Here is an 18,644-nt window from a genome sequence, read left to right as displayed (position 1 = left end):
ATCTGCATAAGCAGGTTTTTTGTAAAGGTGAACTATCCTTTTAAGAAGATGCTCTCCAATGTTACTGGGGACAAAGAGAAGTATGTGCAAAATCCTGACTTGCCACCAGAACAGGAATAGGACAGAAATCGTACAAGGACGACACTAGTCTACATGACAACAGTCCAAGGGCATTTCCCTTATATTAGGAAAAATATTCCCTCACTTCCAATGGAATTTACTGGATAGGAACTCCCTCACCATTTAAAAACAAAAAGAGTAACTCCTAAAACACTAATTGTAATAAATGTACAGTCATCAGCTCAAATACAGAACTATACAATAGGAGACAAATTGAAACTCTTCATTCCAGTACTGCAGGGATATGCAATTAGCGGACCTCCAGCTGTTGCAAAACTACAAGTCTCATCATGCCTCTGCCTCTGGGTGTCATGCTTGTGGTTGTCAGAGTCTTACTATGCCTCATGGGAATTGTAGTTCTGTAACAGCTGGAGGTCTGCTAGCTGCATATCCCTGCAGTACTGCATTTTTATGTTTCAGCCACTAGAGGGCATTTTAAGATTAATGCAGTTTGTTCCCTTCCTTTCTCTCAGCAAATGTTCCTTTTAGATGCTGCAGAATGGTATTAAGTCTTTCCACACCCCCAACTGTCTGCATTAGAATTGCTGCCGTCAGTGGTGACGCCCATATATTTTGAATTCACTTTGGGCCGTGGAGTTGATCTTTAGGTCCATGTCACAAATGTGATTGTGTTGCTAGTGAAAATGTGGCAGCAACATGAGAAAACTCACCCTTTGCCATAGTGTCATTCCCTCATTGGGTGAATGAGGAAAGCATCTATCCATGATTGGAGAGTAACATTCTGCAGTCTTTCCATCACAACTACTCTCTCATCAGGCCAGCAAAAACTCTGCATGCAGGTATGTTCTCTGCACCTTTTAGTGATCCTGTTGCTTTCAAGAAATGATTGCAATTTGCCGTGGCCTTCATTTTACACCCTAGCCCATGTACCCGATTCAGGATGGGAAACCACACTGAATCCATCTGATGGATAGCCTGCCTTTGTTTCCCATTCCTAGACTGGCAAGTGATGTGGTTGGAACCCCAAAAAGGTTTTTCTTACATTAGATTGGGAAGAATTATAACCTCTACCAGGTTGCTGTTGCTGTCCGTGTTTTAGTCAGAGAAATTTCACCTATCCTGGTGACTATACAGGAAGTGGCATCTCTTCAACAGACACTAAAATAATGTGTGCTTCTCCCTGTCCCTCAATATAAACCACAATAAAATCTCAGTGTGGTTTCAAACAGTTCTGGCTGAAGTTGTGCTTTAAGATAATTACCCTGTTTCCCCAAAAATAAGACCTAGCGCGATTGTCGGCGATGGCTGCAATATAAGCTCTACCCCCCAAATAATCCCTAAAGTCCTTGCAGGTCTTATTTTCAAGGCCATCACCGCAGCCATCACCGACAATCACACCAAGTCTCATTTTCGGGGAAACAGGGTAAGTTACCTGGAAAAAGGGCAAAAACTTCCCTGTTGCAAAAGCTGCTATGGAGGAGGTATGTACACCAAGTTTAACTCTTGCAGTAACACGAGACATGGAACCATTTGTAAACTGCACGAAAAACAACAATCATACCTGTCAATGAGGGTGTCTCTCATATCGGTGGCAATAGTGCTTGGCTGGGCATCACTTAATTTGAATACACTTTCTATTACTGACAGCTCTGTACTTGTTGTGTCCAGGCCACAGAAAGCACACCAGTCATTGGCAACCATTCCTGCGGCAATGACTTCACTACCTCGATTCACTGTTCCAGCCTGCCAGGAAAACAAATTTGTTTTAGGATTTACATGCATAAAAACTGAAAAGTAGGATTTTTTTGTACTCACCGTAAAATCCTTTTCTCTGTAATTCACCGACCGCCCCTCTCTAACTACATGGGTTGTATAGCCTGTCATTAGGAGAAACTAGGCAAAATTGTTACACAATACACAGAACTTTAATGCTGCCACAGGGGGGGCGGGCCCCGTTCTATCAACCCTCCTCCTGCTGCTAGCAGCTTCAGTACGTCAACAAGCAGTATAACCTAGAAAAAAAAAAAAAAGGAGGGGCGGGTGCTGTGTCGGTCGGTGAATTACAGAGAAAAGGATTTTACGGTGAGTACAAAAATCCTATTTTCTCTTATATTCACCGACCGACACAGCTCCTCTCTAACTACATGGGACGTCCCCAAGCAGTGCCAAACGAGGGGTGGGAAAAACAGCATTTAAAAACCTTCATCCACAATGGCAAGTGGGAACTAGAGAAACTAAACCCACAAAAAAACAGCAGTGTGTGGAAACTCCACCACAAAACCGGGCACCCTCAACAGGAGCGATCCCCCAGACCACAACCTCGCGGAAGTAGTGCAATAACGAAACAGTACTGTGTTTTTATCGAAAAATCAGGGGAAAAAAAAAAAAAAAAACTCAATAGCAACTACACGGCCGCCTCTAAAACTGTGTGGCCAAAACCAGCATCAGCCGATGCACTGACGTCTACCTTGTAAAACTTGGTAAACGTATGGACAGACTGCCAAGTCGCCGCCTTACACAACTGAGCGATAGACGCTTGGTGTCGGAAGGCCCAAGACGTTCCATTTGCTCTTGTAGAGTGGGCCGTGACCGGAAAGGGAGGCACCTGCCCCTTCAAGGCATAGGCTTGGACTACAATCTGTCTGATCCACCTGGAAATGGTGGCCGACGAGACCGCCATACCCATGTTAGGACCAGCCACCGAAACAAACAGTGAGTCTGACTTCTGAAAGGAAGCTGTGACAGACAAGTACACCTTCAGAGCCCTAACCACATCGAGAGCGTGAAGGGCCACCTCTTTGGGGTGCTTCGGCTCAGAACAACGATGGTAATACATCGTCCTCATTCATATGAAATGCCAAGACCACTTTCGGTAGAAAGTACAGTTGCAGACGCAACACCACCTTATACCTGTGGATGACCAGATAAGGCAACTTGCAGGACAATGCTGCCAGTTCCGAAACCCTCCTGGCCGATGTGATGGCCACTAGAAAGACCACCTTCTGTGAAAGGGTCAACAGAGGAATCTCCCTGATATTCTCAAACAGCGGCTTCTGAAGCGCCGACACCAGGTTCAAATCCTATGGAGGCAACACCGGAGGGACTACATGGAGTACCCCCTGAACAAAAGTACTCACTAGTGAGCGAGACGCTAGGGGTCGCTGGAAAAAAAAAAAAAAAAAGCCAAATCTGAAAATATGCCCCTTGATGGATGGTGCTCAACGCCAACCTCTGGTCTACACCTTGCTGAAGAAACAGCAGGATCCTGGAAATGGAGAAGGAGCGCGGATGCCACCCTCTCTCCTCACACATGGATATAGGCCAGTGATGGCGAACCTTGGCACCCCAGATGTTTTGGAACTAAGTTTCCCATGATGCTCAAATACACTGCAGAGTGCATGAGCATCATGGGAAATGTAGTTCCAAAACATCTGGGGTGCCAAGGTTCGCCATCACTGATATAGGCCCTTCCAAGTACGATGGTATTTATTCCTGGAAGAAGATTTCCGCGCTCTCAGCATAGTCGGAATAACCGAGTCCGACAGACCCCGGTTCCTCGATACCTGGCTTTCAACAGCCAGGCTGTTAACGCCAGCAATGGTAAAGCAGGGTGAAAGATTGGACCTTGAGATAGGAGGTCCTCTCGCAAGCGTCTGCCACCAGGTCTGCGTACCAGGCCCGCTGAGGCCAATCTGGGGCAATCTGGGGCAATCAGGATTACCGGAATCCCCTCTGCTTCCACTCCGCTTCGCAGAGGAAAGGCGTAGGTCAGCTGGTACTGAGCCCACGGAGCCACCAGCGCATCTGCCCATGGATCTCTTGTCCTGGACACGAATCTCGGGACCTTTCGATTGAGCCGGGAGGCCAATAGAGCCACGTCTGGTGTGCCCCCATTTCAGGCACAGCAGCCTGTGTCTCCGGATGCAATGCCCATTCTCCTGGGCCCAGCAATTGTCGACTCATGTAGTCCGCCTGCCAATTTGACACCCCCGGATGTAAATGGCTGACAGGGCCGGAACGTGTCTCTCTGCCCACCAAAGTATGAGCGACCGCCCGAGCAGCGGCGGAACTTCTTGTTCCCCCTTGGTGATTCGTGTATGCCACAGCCGTGGCGGTGTCTGACTGTATCCTGGTCGGACGCCCTTGAAAACACGTTGACCACGTGTGGAGGCACAGCCTGATCACTCTCAATTCGAGCAGATTGATCAGCAACTTGGATTCTTCCGTCGACCAGAGGCCCTGAGCCAACTGAATCCCCATCACTCCACCCCAGTCGGCCAGACTGGCATCCGTAGTAGCCACCGTCAATTTTAGAGGAAGGAACGATTTTCCAGCCGGAATCACCGGGGACCTCAACCTCCAGATCAGAGAGACCCTGACTGGCTGGCTCACCTGGATCTGCCGATCCAGGGACAACGGAGATTTGTCCCATTTTGTCAAGATCTCCTTCTGCAGGACTCTGGCGTTGAACTGGGCATAAGGTACTGCCTCGAAAGAGGCTACCATGAGCCCCAGCACTCGCATGCAAAAGCGGAGGGATGACCACTTTCGGTTCATCAGTAGTTTGACCGCAGATCTGAGAGTCTGCAATTTGTCTGAGGGGAGAAAGACCCTCGCTTCCCTGGAATCCAATAGTAAACCCAGTTACTGCAGACGCTGGGTCGGCACAACCACCGACTTCTTTAGGTTCAACAGCCACCCAAATTCTTGCAGAGTCTGCATGGTGATCGCTAAAAACATCCTCCTCTAATTCTGAGGTGTAAGAATCTCTCAGGAGGAGATAGTCTAGGTAACCCACGATCACGATCCCGCGTTGTTGCAGCAACGCCAATACTGGAGCCAGTACTTTGGTAAAGACTCGGGGGGCTGATGCAGGCCAAAGGGAAGAGCCAAACTGGTAGTGGGCTTCCCTGACTGCCAAACGCAGACATTTTTGATGCCGAAGGCATATGGGTATGTGCAGGTACGCATCCTGGATGTCCAAAGACGCCAGGAAGTCCCCTTGAAGGAGTGCAGCGACTACTGAGCGAACTGATTCCATTCTGAACCGCTGCACTTTTACAAAGTAATTGAGGGCTTTTAAGTCCAATATTGGACGTACCCCTTCCTTCTTGGGAACCACAGATTTGAGTAGAACCCCTGGAAGCGTTCCGAGTCCGGAACTGGTACCCCGATTCAGCAAGTCTCTTACTGCCCCTAGCAGGGCCTCCCGGCGAACCGGGGACATGGGTATGCTGGAGGGGGAAGAATCTGTTTGGCGGCCAAGAGAGTAACTATCTTGTAGGCTGTGGAAATCAGATTGCGGACCCATTGGTCTGATAACCGGGAGGTCCAACGGGCTGCAAACTCCCGAAGACGACCCCCCCATCCAAGACACAGGTTGGGGCAAACCTTCATGTGGTAGCACTTTTGTTCGCAGGCTTGTTAGGCTTGGGTTCCAGGGACGCTTCTGACTGTCTGTGGACGTCCTGTCTGGCTGGGGTCGTTTTGCCGAAGCACTGGAACTCGAAAAAGCAGCTTGTGAGCGGAAAAGGAGGGCCCTTGGCTGTGGCGTGGCTCCTTAGCCTTCCTGGCCTGTGGGAGTAGTGTACTCTTACCACCCGTGGCATTTCTAATGTCATCCAACAAGGCTCCAAAGAGCCGTTTGTCAAGGAAGGGAAGATCCGTCAGGGCTTTCTTGGATGCTTGATAAGCAGACCAGCATTTCAGCCAAATAAGACACCTCAGCACCACGGCTGACACTGAGGCCCTGGATAGCAGAGGATGAGTATCCAGGGCCACATCAAAAACATACTTAAGGCCATGCACTAGTTGGTCTGCTAGCTCCACGCAGACAGGGGAGGCATGCTGCTCTCCCAATTTGCGGTGCAAACGTTTTGCCCACTCAGTCAGTGTCTGCGACACCAGTGCGGATGCCAGTACAGGTCGCACGGCTAACCCCACAACCGTAAACAAGGAACGAGCCACTGCTTCGGGCTTCCTGTCTGTGGGATTCTTGAATGCAGGAGTCCCCTCAACCGGAATCGTGGTTACTTTATTTAACCTAGATACTGGGGTGTCCACGATCGGAGGAGCTGGCCACTTTTTGAGAAGGCTTTCCTCAAAGGGGTAACGCACCGCCAAGTTTTTGGGGACCGAAAAGGTCCGTGGCGGGCGACCCCATTCCCTGTAGATGAATTTGTCAAAAGTCAAATACGGGAACACCTTAGGTGAACGTGCTGGCTTGTGGGACCCAAAAGGGATCGGTACATCAGCAGAGGAATTCGCTGGCTCCTGAATCTTCAGGGCATCACGCACAGCTGTGATAAGTGCTCCAACAAGCGTCTTTTTTGCGCCCGGACCCGGAATCATCCTCACTGTCTGAATGGTCCTGGTCAGCCACGTCCGATAGGTCAAAGCAGGGGGTCTACAGCCGCAGCAGGGCCCGAGTCTGCATCAGAGCTCTCCCCAGAGGATGGGGGGGTTCGGTCAGGGGCCTCTTACGTGCACCTTTCCTGCCACCTCTATCTTAGCAATATAGGAGTCAAGGAACGCCGTCAGGGTGTCCATGCGCACCACACTAACCGCAGGTGACCCGGTTGCTATAGCATGGATTTCGGGGGAAGAAACCAGTTTCTGAAGCCATGCTGTCCCTATCCTATCTGCCACCTGCAAGGGGGCGTTCTGTGAATGCCAACAATAGTGCCTGTAGTCCCTAGGAGGTTCCCAGATGCAGAGAGGAGAAAAAAAAAAAAAAAACTGTCAGCAGCTCTAATAGTGGTACAACGATCTGCAGAACAGCTTCAGGAGTTCATCACAGAGCCATCCAGTGTCCCACACACAGTGGATACAGGAAGTAACAAAGCACATGTCATGCTGCCACAAGAGGACAGCGGTGAAGAAAGCAAAGCATTCAGGCTTTCACAAAACGGCCGCCAATGTAATTAATAGGAATCCTAAGGAAAATGGCTGCTGAAGCTCCCAGGGGAATCTATAGCTTTCCCAAATCCAAGATGGCCGTCGGAACGGCACCATTCGGTGAAGCGCGCAAAAATAAAAACGTGCTGCCTGCTGACAGACAACCTCCACAAAAACTGCTTTTTAGGACCCCCAGACCAGGACTGACCAGCAACAGCACAGAGCCCCCACAGGTGAGAAACAGCGACCCCACACACACACCGCCCGCAGTGCATACAGACATCCCCCCTCAGAAGGGGAAGGGAGGAGTGATAGGGACTTGGGAGAGACAGTTACAGGGTAGCTGTTGGCCTTGGTATACTGTGATCCAGACATCAGTAGCCCGGTCATATGTATACCCAGGAGCATTAAAGCTCATGACCACCTCTGGAGCATGAGGTATGTCATGGCCTGCCGAGCCGTAGCTGCGGGCCGGCTCGCGCTCGATGGCCGGACTGGGGAGACTACAAGGATATCATTATCCAGCCTGTCACCCAGCCGGCAGTTGATAGATCTCAGGATCTCTGATCTTGCGCAAAAAGCAGCAAACCTGCAGTAAAAATATGGACCGAGAGGCCCCCAGGGTTTCCTAGGTCATTCTCCTTGCTAGGCAAAATAAAAACAAAGCTGCTAGCAGCAGGAGGAGGGTTGATACCACGGGGCCGGCCCGCCCCCCCCCCAAGGGCAGGATTAAAGTTCTGTGTATTGTGTAACAATTTTGCCTAGTTTCTCCTAATGGCAGGCTTTACAACCCTTGTAGCTACAGAGAGGAGCTGTGTCGGTTGGTGAATATAAGAGAAACAGCATTTTCAACTAAAGTCAGTAACAAGTACCAAACCAACTCTAGTCACACACATCAGTTTTAAAGTGTTCACAAAAAGTAGCACGGGGGGGGGAATCACCCTAGAATAAATTAGAGCTGAACTCTTAGATTAAAAAAAAATAGTGACAACTTTAAATGCAGTTTTGTGATCAAATCAATCCAATGGAACTAAACTAAGGAAAAAACAAAACAAAAAAACACATAAAACTGAGGGAGAAGCTTCTGAGGCAACTGGGGACTAGCCTCAATCCGACATGAAATCAATAGGCAAGACCCTTGGTCATTGTGGATTTCTTCCCTTTGATTAGGTCTGCTAAAGGTGCTGCTACAGTAGTGAAGAGGGATCCCGATGCTGAGGGTATGAGGAGTCAGTTGCAGATGAACTACACTCATACTGTGGGTTAAAGCACACACACTGAAGATTGGGCAACAAGTGGGTAACACATACAGTGCTAACGTGAATGGAGGTAAGATCTAGAGCAGTGTTTCTCAACTCCAGTCCTTCAGGCGCCCCAACAGGTCACATTTGCAGGATTTCCCTCAGGTGACACAGCTGTGGTAATTACTAAGGCAGTGGAACTGATCAAATCACCTGTGCAAAATAATGTAAAGCCTGAAAACATGACTTGTTGGGGCACCTTGAGGACTGGAGTTGAGAAACACATTGGTGACATTGAGAAGCTGGGTTATGGATTTCACATGTAACAGGCATGGTACCAAGCTAGCTGCTAATGTCTGGATTACACTGGTGACAAATACTGGTAAATGTGTGTAATGGACTGCAGATCCCACTAGTAATATGGATAATGGGAATTACCTACTGTATGTGTGCTGATATGCAGATAATTCACTGGCAGGGGTTCTAGTCTGAAAACAATGCGAGTCCATAAGCTGTCACTGTACTGGGCCAATTTTAGGTAGCTGAGGCATCATCCTACAGCCACACATACGCTTACCGCTGTGGGGGAGGGAAATGCCTCAGCCATAGATGATTGGCCCAGTACAGTGTCAAGCTTTCCAACAGGTTCACACACGTGGGTTTAGATTAGGATCTGAACATGCCAAACCTCATCAATGCTCACTGGTAATGTCTTGTGTGCTGGGGTACAGAACTCACTGGCAACAAGAATACCAGGGAGTGAGCTATCTAAAAATCACACCAATCACATTTATGGAGTTCATCAATGTGATCAAGACTGCTGGGTAGTGTCATCACTGGGAGAGCTTCTAAAACACTGAGGATATACCATTGGGGTAAAGCTCTTATGTGTCAGACTTAGGTTTCCTGCTTCAGGGTAGGTGAAGTTCTCACTCTAAGGCCCCTTTCATACTTGTGCAACTTGTCCTGTGCCTTGAGACTGCAAAGTTGCATGACAAGTCGTACCCCAAGATTTCCAATGAGTACCAATCATATTTGTGCTACTTCAAGTCCCAGCGACTTCAAAGTAGTCCCTGCACCACTTTGGTCCGACTTCAGGTCCATAGACCTCAACATTACACAGGCATTGCTTCAAGTCAGGTCGTACAAGTGTGAAAGAGGGCTAAATGTTATCCTGCAAGACAGGGGAAAACCCTCAGCCATACATTAGTATAGATTTTAACATTCTTTAACTCACCACAAGGGGGACCTGGAGAAGAGCCGATAGCTCATCTTGGTGTTCTATTGATGTTTTAGGATGCACCAAACCTCCTTGATTGCTGAAAGCACAGTAACTTCCAACCAGCACTTGATCAGCAACAGTCTGTCTAAATACCTCTACTTTCAGCACATCTGCCAAAATCTCCTCCGTCTCCTGGAACATAAAACGACACATCATCTCCTGCCCACACCAAATAGATTCATAGAATCAATCCAGACATGCAAAACAGAAATAATGTTGGCAAGTATGGGCATGACTGTGCAGCTGTCCTGTGTCTGTACGGACGCTGGTCTTCCTGGGACTCGCTGCTTCTGCCGGTTAACTTCTCTCATCGGGGAGATGCGAGACATGACTGAGCGGTGCTAGACACATGTGAATGAGATTTTATGCATACACCCAAAGTATTTACATTGTGTTGTGTATTGTTGATTTTAATGTGTGTGGAGTGCGATTTATTAAACAGGTTACACTATGGATCGCTGTTTTGTTTGCGTTTTTTGCATGACATTTCCAACTAAATCCGATTGTTAATGAGCCTCCCATTGATGAACATTTTTGGGCTTCTTGGTTTTACTACTGGAGTTTTTATATGAAGTAGAATAAGTGGCGATTTGAGAAGCGCTTGAAATTAACCCTTGTGAGGGTAAGTGCATAACCAAAAGGGGGAGACAGAGCACGAGGTTCCTTCTATGAGTTTGCTGTGTGGTGAATTTGTTTAAATGACCCTTTCCTTTCCTCTGGGGACTTCGAGGAGCACTACTTTGCACTTGAAGAATTACCTGCTTTGGGACTTTATGGATGTTTCTATTTCTTTTTAAATTTTAACCTTATGGTTATAAAGTTTTATTTTATAACTCTGGTGGATTATCATATTTATTAGTAGCGCTGTTAATATAGTGGTATTGTTTGTGACTTCGGTTGAAATATTACTGTGTGTACAGATATTAGTTGGCCGATTACTGTTTCGATTAATCGGTTAATAACCTTAAAAAAATAAAATAAAAAGTGGGTCAAATTGACGTTTATTTTCAACCACAGTGATGGGAAAATTTAGAAATAGAAAACTTCTTATTCAAAAGGAATTTTCAGACAGTGTATGGTTTTCATTCAGATATTACATTTTAAAAACAAGTGAATATTTCAAACAAAATTCTTTCATTCAGCGAATGTACAAAGATTTTTCGTCTGAATATTCTCATCCGAAAATTGATCCATGTGACCAGCATAAGGCTCGGTACACCTATGCAGTTTTCTTTTGATCTGTTTCTGTAGTGCCTTTTGCTGTGAGTTGATTTCTGCGCACGTGATTTTACTGCAATTTGCATTTTTGCATTCCTTTTTGGGAAAATTAAAAAACACAAATTGCTGCAAAAACGCATTACATGCTTTTCTGCAGCTTCTCCATTGAAGTATATTGAAAAAATAAAGCACCATTTTGCGTTAAAAGTCCCTAACCCTTTCAGATGTGAACGTGTCCCATAGGAAACCATGTAAATGAACTGTAGTGCATTTTTGCAAAAAGCACCAAAAAACATAGATGTGAACCAGATCTAACACGTTTAGTACATAATGGGGTTAAAAACGAAACTTAGCCCCTTATAGTAGAAAAAGCAGATAATCACTACTATAAGGGGTTCATTTTTTTACTGTAGAACAGTGAAAGTAATATTTACAGTAGCGATTTGCTCTTTTTGTACTATAAAGGGCTCATTTTAGTTTTCTTTAACCCATTATGTTACTGGCCGATTAATCGATTATGAAAATAGCAATCAATTTCATAATCGATTACCGGTAGTTGTTTCAGCCCTAAAGAGGTTTATAACAGCAGCTTTATTAGGTAGTTTTCCTTTGAGCGCTTGGATCAGTGATATATATCAGCGATATTTGCATTAAAGTACAATGAGAGTAATTGATCAAAACTGGAGCAGACAGAAGCTGATTGGTTGCTGTGCCAATTGCTCCATATTCTCCCTTTTATTTTCAAAGATTAACCACTTCAGCTCTGGAAGGTGTTACCCCTTTCATGACAGGCCATTTTTTGCCATTTAGCACTGAGTTACTTTAACTGGCCATTACTGTGTGGTCATGCAACACTGTACCCAAATGAAATCAATTTATTTTATTTTTTTAACCACACACAAATATATTTTTCTTTTGATAATATTTGATCACCTTTGAAAACTGCCTCTGTCCTTTTAACCACTTTAACCCCCGGACCATTTTGCTGGTCAAAGACCAGACCACTTTTGCGATTCGGCACTGCGTCGCTTTACCTGACAATTGCGCGGTCATGCGACGTGGCTCCCAAACAAAATTGACGTCCTTTTTGGTGGTATTTGATCTCCCCTGCAGTTTTTATTTTTTTGCGCTATAAACAAAAATAGAGCGACAATTTTGGAAAAAAAGCGCATTATTTTTTACTTTTTGTTATAATAAATATCCCCCAAAAATATATAAAAAAAAAAACTTTTTCCCTTAGTTTAGGCCAATACGTATTATTCTACATATTTTTGGTAAAAATCGCAATAAGCGATTATTGATTGGTTTGCGAAAAAGTTATAGCGTTTACAAAATTGGGGACAGTTTTAGGGCATTTTTATAATTTTTTTTTTTTTTTACTAGTAATGGTGGCGATCAGCGTTTTTTTATTGTGACTGCGACATTATGGCGGACACATCGGACATTTTTGACACATTTTTGGGACCATTGGCATTTATACAGCAATCACTGCTATATAAATGCAGTGATTTCTGTGTAAATGACACTGGCAGTGAAGGTGTTAACCTGTGGGTGGCAGTGTAGGGATTAAGTGTTCCTAGGGGTGTGTTAATAAATGTGGGGGGCTGGGCTTTCATTTAGTGAACGCTGATCTCTGCGCCAATCACATGGAGCAGAGATCAGAGTCACTAGTTGCTAGGCAGAACGGGGAAATGCTGTTTACAACAGCATTTCTCCGTTCAGCCGCCCCGTGAGGCGATCACGTGTATGCCCGCGCCGATCAAGTCCGTGGGACCCGACCGACACACGAGCGCGCCGGCACACTCGCGATGGCAGGGCGGCATTAAAGATTGGACATACCTGTATGCCAATATGCCTGCCGTTGCCATTCTGCCGACGTACATCAGCGTGCGCCGATCGGGAATCGATTAGGAGCAGACGTGCACCAGCTTCCATTTCACTCTGAAACAAACTGGCATAAGTGTTGCAGGTGCACATGAAACAAGCATCCCCTTAATACCGCACATGCCACTCCTGACAGCTTCTTGCACCATTATAATGGCACACAGTTTAGTTAACGCTTGCCGACTGGCTCACACCAATATACCTTGGCAGAAGGACACATACAGGCATATTAACGTATATGTACATTGCCCTTTAAGAAGCGGCTTGGGTGCGCCAGCCGCAAGTGTGATCAGGACACACTTAACCCTTACAGCACCCCCTAGTGGTTATCCCCTTCACCGCTAGTCACATTTATACAGTAAACAATGCATTTTTAAATCGCACTGATCACTCTATAAATGTGAATGGTCCCAAAATAGGGCCAAGTGTCCGCCATGTCAGAAAAAAAAAAAAAAAAAAAAAATTTATATTATATATATATATATATATATATATATATATATATATATATATATATATATTCGCCGCCATTACTAGTAAAATAAATTACTACTAAAAATGCCATAAAACTATCCCCTATTTTGTAGACGCTATAAATTTTGTCCAAAGCAAGCGATTTTTTTTTTACAAAAAAATATGAAGAATACGTATACGGAGGGAAAAAAATATATTTTTTGGGGATATTTATTATAGCAAAAAGTAAAAAATAATGCGCTTTTTTCAAAATGGTCACTATTTTTTGTTTATAGCGCAAACAAAAACAGCAGAGGTGATCGAATACCACCAAAAGAAAGCTTTATTTGTGGGGGGGAAAAAAAAAAATCAAAGTGCTTTGGTCTTGCCAGCCAAATGGTCCGGGGCTGAAGTGGTTAATTTCTACCCCCCCCCCCCCCCCAACAGTGAAAAAAAAAGAAAACATACCCTGTCCAGGTCAGGGTGAACCAAAGCTACATAGTCATTACAGGCTATCACATTCCCCAAGGCGGAGAGACGCTCCTCCACTCGCTGGATACGAACTGAGTCTGGCAAACAGTTTCTTATATTTTGGAGCTCCTGGTCTGTTGTGTTGTTTGGAACTAAAAGGCCATTACGGTTTCCTAAAAACACAAGACAAAGCAAGATGGCAAGGTAAGACAAAAACCATTAACATTCCAATTTACAACACATTTCTGATACACCTATAGGGTAAAATTTACTGAGCCTCCCAATGCATTACTAAACAGCCAACCCCCCCCCAACCACAAAAAAAAGGATAGTCTGCAGCTTACCAGTCGTTAGATATGGTGGCCCACTACTTGTCCCTGGAGGGCTACACTCATCCTTTACTGTATCAATGGAAAGAGCTAGGGCTGAAACAATTAATCGACATTATCAATAATAATCGATAATGAAAATCGTTGACAACGATTTTCATTATCGTTTAGTTGGTCCGCACCATGCGATCCAAACCCGCAGCCTTAGGAAATGCCACGGCTTCGGCCTAGCTCTGGCGGCCATCTTGGCACACCTGGCAACGGTGTTGTAAATTGTAACCCCGTCACTTCCGGTGCGGCTCCGTCACTGAAACAGCTGACGGTGGCCCTTTACCGCGCATGCGCCACTTCAATGCTATTAACAGCGCACGCGCAGGATATTTCTTTAGCGGCGAGGAAAAATTATGGACTCAAGCGGGCGGAGCTGGACAGATGGTTAGAACATCAGCAGCAGCCCCGCCCACCCCACTAACATGCCCCCAAATCGATAATAATTATTATAAGGATAAAACTGCTGACAGACTGGGACTGACTGCGGCAAGCTTTATACACAGTACAGCTAGCAGGGTCATATACAATGTTATTGGCTGACAGTTACCTTGTTACTTACTAATTAGCTTTGTTAAATTGTCAGGTCTTATTAGTTATTCTGTATAGCCACATTGGAATATTGGTATTGGTGCAATGCCGAATTCTGGAGTGTTATGTAATATCTTTTTGACATGTCCGCTGACATCCGAGCGGCTCCGATACGAAAAAGAGCGAGAGGAAAAAGCTATTTTTCCATCCGTCATCGGATTGGATAGGGGAGAGCAGCGCTGTGACAGGTCCGCCCCTGCGCAATGTGCAGAGACGGACGTGTCATCTTCCTGCTCAGCGGAGATCGCTCCGGCTATCCCCTCTGAGCAAGCGGATATCCACGGGGCGGATCAGCACCGATCCGCCCCGTGTGAAAGGACCCTTACACTCAGTTTTTTCATTATTACTTTTAAATAAATAAAAAAATGGCATTTTACTTTTTTTTTTTAAATATGATTTTAACCGATTAATCGAAAAAATAATCGGCCGATTAATTGATTATGAAAATAATCATTAGTTGCAGCCCTAGAAAGAGCCATGGTTGTCACTCAGACATACTTTTTTCATCTCCATAAGGGATGTAGGAGTAGTAGTTCACAGATTACATTATTTGTGCTTTGAGCACAGCTAACAGAAAGTGCATTTCTGGCAAGATCAACTGGCCTTTTCTGCACTCAATGAAAATGTTTTTAGGCTGAAAATAAAAAATAAAAAAGAAGAAGGACTAGAGACAAGCCTCGTACCCATGATCGGATTTTCCGACGGGAAATGTGTGACGTTAGGCTGTTGGTGGAAAATCTGACCATGTGTACGCTCCATCGGACAATTGTTGTCCGTTGATTTTCCGTGGACAAATGTAGGATAGCAGGTTTTCAAATTTTCCACGGACAAATGTGTGTTGTCGGATTTTCCAATCGTATGTACACAAGTCTATGAAACTATGAAGTCTGTCGGACAAAAGCCCAAAGTACAAACACGCATGCCCGGAAGCGAGCTCGGATGAGCCAGAAGTGGTCGGTCTTGTAAACTAGCGCTCATAATGGAGAATTAACATTTGCGATATGGCAAAATTATGAAATCTATAAATGCAGCGCATTGTGCATTAAAAAAGAAAATAAAATTAGACATTCTATCCGCCAATAGAACTTAACCAAAAAGTGCATTCTATGCATCCAAAAATATAGAAAATATACCAAATCATTCAACCAAAAAAATAATGTCAAAGCAATAACTCCAAGGCCAATAATAAATAACACGTCACCTCCTCCGATTCCGCAACATGTCTGGTTGACAAACGGCCGTCAAAAATGAAAAGTGCTAATCAACACTCAAACTTCTACTAACAAGAAATTAGCAGAAGGAGCCCAAAGGGTGGCACTAAAGAGCTGAAAATCAATGTGGGGGGGGGGGGGGGGGGTGAAAAAACATTTCCCTGGGGCTCTTGGTACCTTTTTTTTTTTATTAAAAAAATAAAAATAAAAAAATAATAAAAAGGTACCAAAAAGGTTCACAATGCATAAAATTGTTCCTTGCAAGGATAAAAAGGCTCTGCTAATCTCCAAAATAGCAATTTGCACAACGTCCCTATGGCCACTTCGTCACAGCTAACATCGGGGTGTTTAGCTGTGACGAAATGGCCGTAGGGACGTGGCGCATACATGCAGAGCAAGAATCGCTTTTTTTGGAGATTAGCAGAGCCTTTTTATCTTTTTATCCTTGCAAGGAACGTTTTTACGCATTGTGAACCTGTTGGTACCTTTTTTTTTTTTTTTTTTTTTTAAATAAATTAGTCAAAAGGTATGTCTGCACTATTGGAGTCTTTCTCCTCAAATATTTGCAGAAATCCATTGGATGACCACATCTCACTGGTGGAAGGAAACGTCTATTGATGTGCAGTGATCGTTTCCTGACAGAAGCACCTTTGAAACCACTTTCCACAGACGTTGGCCGGTTACCTGCGAGGACAGTCGGAGGTACTTCAAAAGCAAGTCTGCTGTTCTACTACGAACAAGGGTGGTCGCTGGCTTTTTGTTAAGCCTCCATCGCTAATTCCTAGGTGACAGGCTTCACTAGTGGTGGATACTTATTTGGATTTTTTTTGTGAACACTTTGTTGGATTATGTCACCCATGAACTGTTTTTGCATTTGATACACGTGTTTGTTGCTCATGGATTGATAATATTAACACATATGGACTATTATGATTTTTTTTTATCACCACTTTAGAATACTCCTTTGTATAATCACAGTTTTTATTCATAATCACTTGCATTATTAGTTTGTTACCCAGCGCTGCACTTTGTCTATTTTTCTTTGTACCCTATATCGGGGTTATAGTGCTTAGCTGCAGGGTATCCTTCATGGTTTATTTATTCATTTATGTATTGTTTATTTCATACCTAGTGCAATTATTTTATTTTTTATTCTAATCATACAACCCCACCCAGTCACATCTACCTCCCAAGCTCCTTTATCCCTAGCCCTGCTAATACTGCCCCGTTACCCAGAACTATGTCCAAAACCACCCCGAAACTACTTTTGTCAAAAAGGTTAATGGAACATGTAATCTCTAGTAATTACATTGGCAGGAAAGAGGCCTTCATCCAGGAATGCTAGAAGCTATGAGGTTTGCAGGTAAGTGCGACTCTAGAAGAACAAAACTAGATTCACTAATGCAAGTGTGCTAGCAGATCTGATATAAAGACATAGTATTGGGGGGGGGGGGGGTGATCCAGGAGTAGAGCTGGAAACACCTTTTGCTACCAGAACCATTTTTTGCTGATACATTACAATGCAAGTTTTGTACATGAAAACCTTGTTCCTGAAAGGGTAGAAGGCATTGGCCAGCTTTATAGATCAAAATCACATCACATCTACTACATAACAGGCAGACGGGAAGAAAAAAAAAAAAAATGTAAAAGTAATAGTGTCAACAAAAGTGCTACGAAACCTGTGCCAAAAATTTACAGAGAAAAAGTAATTAAATAACTTTCAAACATTTGTTTAATAGAATTGGGGCAGATTCAGGCACAGATTCCATCCAAATCTTAGCTATGACAGTACTTACCAAGCTGGCATGCTTTAGTGCCCGGCCAAATAAAAGGGGTCATTAATAAAGTTAACACATGACATCTAGGCACATTTGGAATTTAGTGCCACATCTACATTGTAGCAAATGTTATGAAATTAGAACAGAACACAGAGGAACAGAACCCCCCCAAATTCAACCCAGAATATACAGGGGCAATACGCACCTACACACATCCTTCCGATAATTCTACACCCGGCTATTGATGCATGGACAACAGGTATGGTCTCTGAAAGCTCCCCTTCAAAAACACTGTAATGGAAGAAAAGAAAGTTAGAATAAAGCAGAGTATACTCTTTTTCCACCCACATTGACATTCATGCAGCAGGTTTACACTGGGCTAAGCATTTTTCCTACCCTATATGATAATGCCGGTGCCTACAGTGCCCACAGTCAAGCATCAGCACTGCAAGTAAAAAACACAGAAAAATCAAGTATTTGCAACACCTGCTGTGAATTCCTCAGCCATAAAAGCCGGTTCCCTCAGGGGGGGCGACACGACTTGCAGAGCGACTCACAGAGGCAATCTGCACACAACTTCAGCACCGATTTGCAAAACGACTTCTGTATAGAAGTCAATGCAAGTCGCCTAAAGTCCCCCCAAAAATAGTACAGGAACCTTTTTCTAAGTCAGAGCGACAAGTCGCCCCTGTGTGAACCGGGACTAAATGTATTTTTCTTTACTCACAACATGCTTTTGGACTTGCTAGAAAGCATGGTGACTGAGGAGAATCAATTCCTCAGTACAGTCCCTCTCCTCTTTTAGGAAGTGCCAAATTACCCTTAATGCTGGCCCAGCTACAACTACATTATGCGCTATACGATGCAAGCGCTCTACTATTCTCTGCATGCTAAAGTCAATTACAGGGTTCTCTCTCACACAATCTATAACAATACACAGCTAGAGATACTAGACAGGGTTGTCCACCATAGTCTTTGACTTTTGGCATGGCAACTGAGACATTAGTAATTGCAGTTACAGAGAATCCAGATATTAGCGGGGTGATCTTTTATTCCTCACTTGTTTCCACTTCCAAGGTTATTCATCTGCTGAAGGAATTTGGGAACATTTCTGGTCTCATGACGAATGTTTTCAAATTCATGGCTCTGAATAGGACTGT

At 44.6% G+C, this 18,644-nt stretch overlaps 1 protein-coding gene across 1 annotated transcript in view; it reads right to left on the bottom strand.

The window, feature by feature from the left end:
- EIF6 (eukaryotic translation initiation factor 6) overlaps positions 1-18,644 on the bottom strand; it is a 41,094-nt gene that overhangs the window by 10,242 nt on the left and 12,208 nt on the right. Inside the window, exons 2-5 of the mRNA XM_077459566.1 lie at positions 17,690-17,775; positions 13,525-13,700; positions 9,457-9,633; positions 1,643-1,824 (exon numbers count right to left, since the gene is read on the bottom strand). Coding sequence (XP_077315692.1) covers positions 1,643-1,824; positions 9,457-9,633; positions 13,525-13,700; positions 17,690-17,775 — 621 coding nt within the window. The remainder of the gene's footprint in view (positions 1-1,642; positions 1,825-9,456; positions 9,634-13,524; positions 13,701-17,689; positions 17,776-18,644) is intronic.

The sequence above is a fragment of the Lithobates pipiens genome, unplaced genomic scaffold (genome assembly GCF_037356315.1).
Source record: "Lithobates pipiens isolate NorthernLeopardFrog02 unplaced genomic scaffold, aLitPip1_a1.2 Scaffold_28, whole genome shotgun sequence".
NCBI classification, from domain to species: domain Eukaryota; kingdom Metazoa; phylum Chordata; class Amphibia; order Anura; family Ranidae; genus Lithobates; species Lithobates pipiens.
Note: the sequence above shows the minus strand (reverse complement) of the source record. Positions and strands in the feature narration are given on the sequence as shown.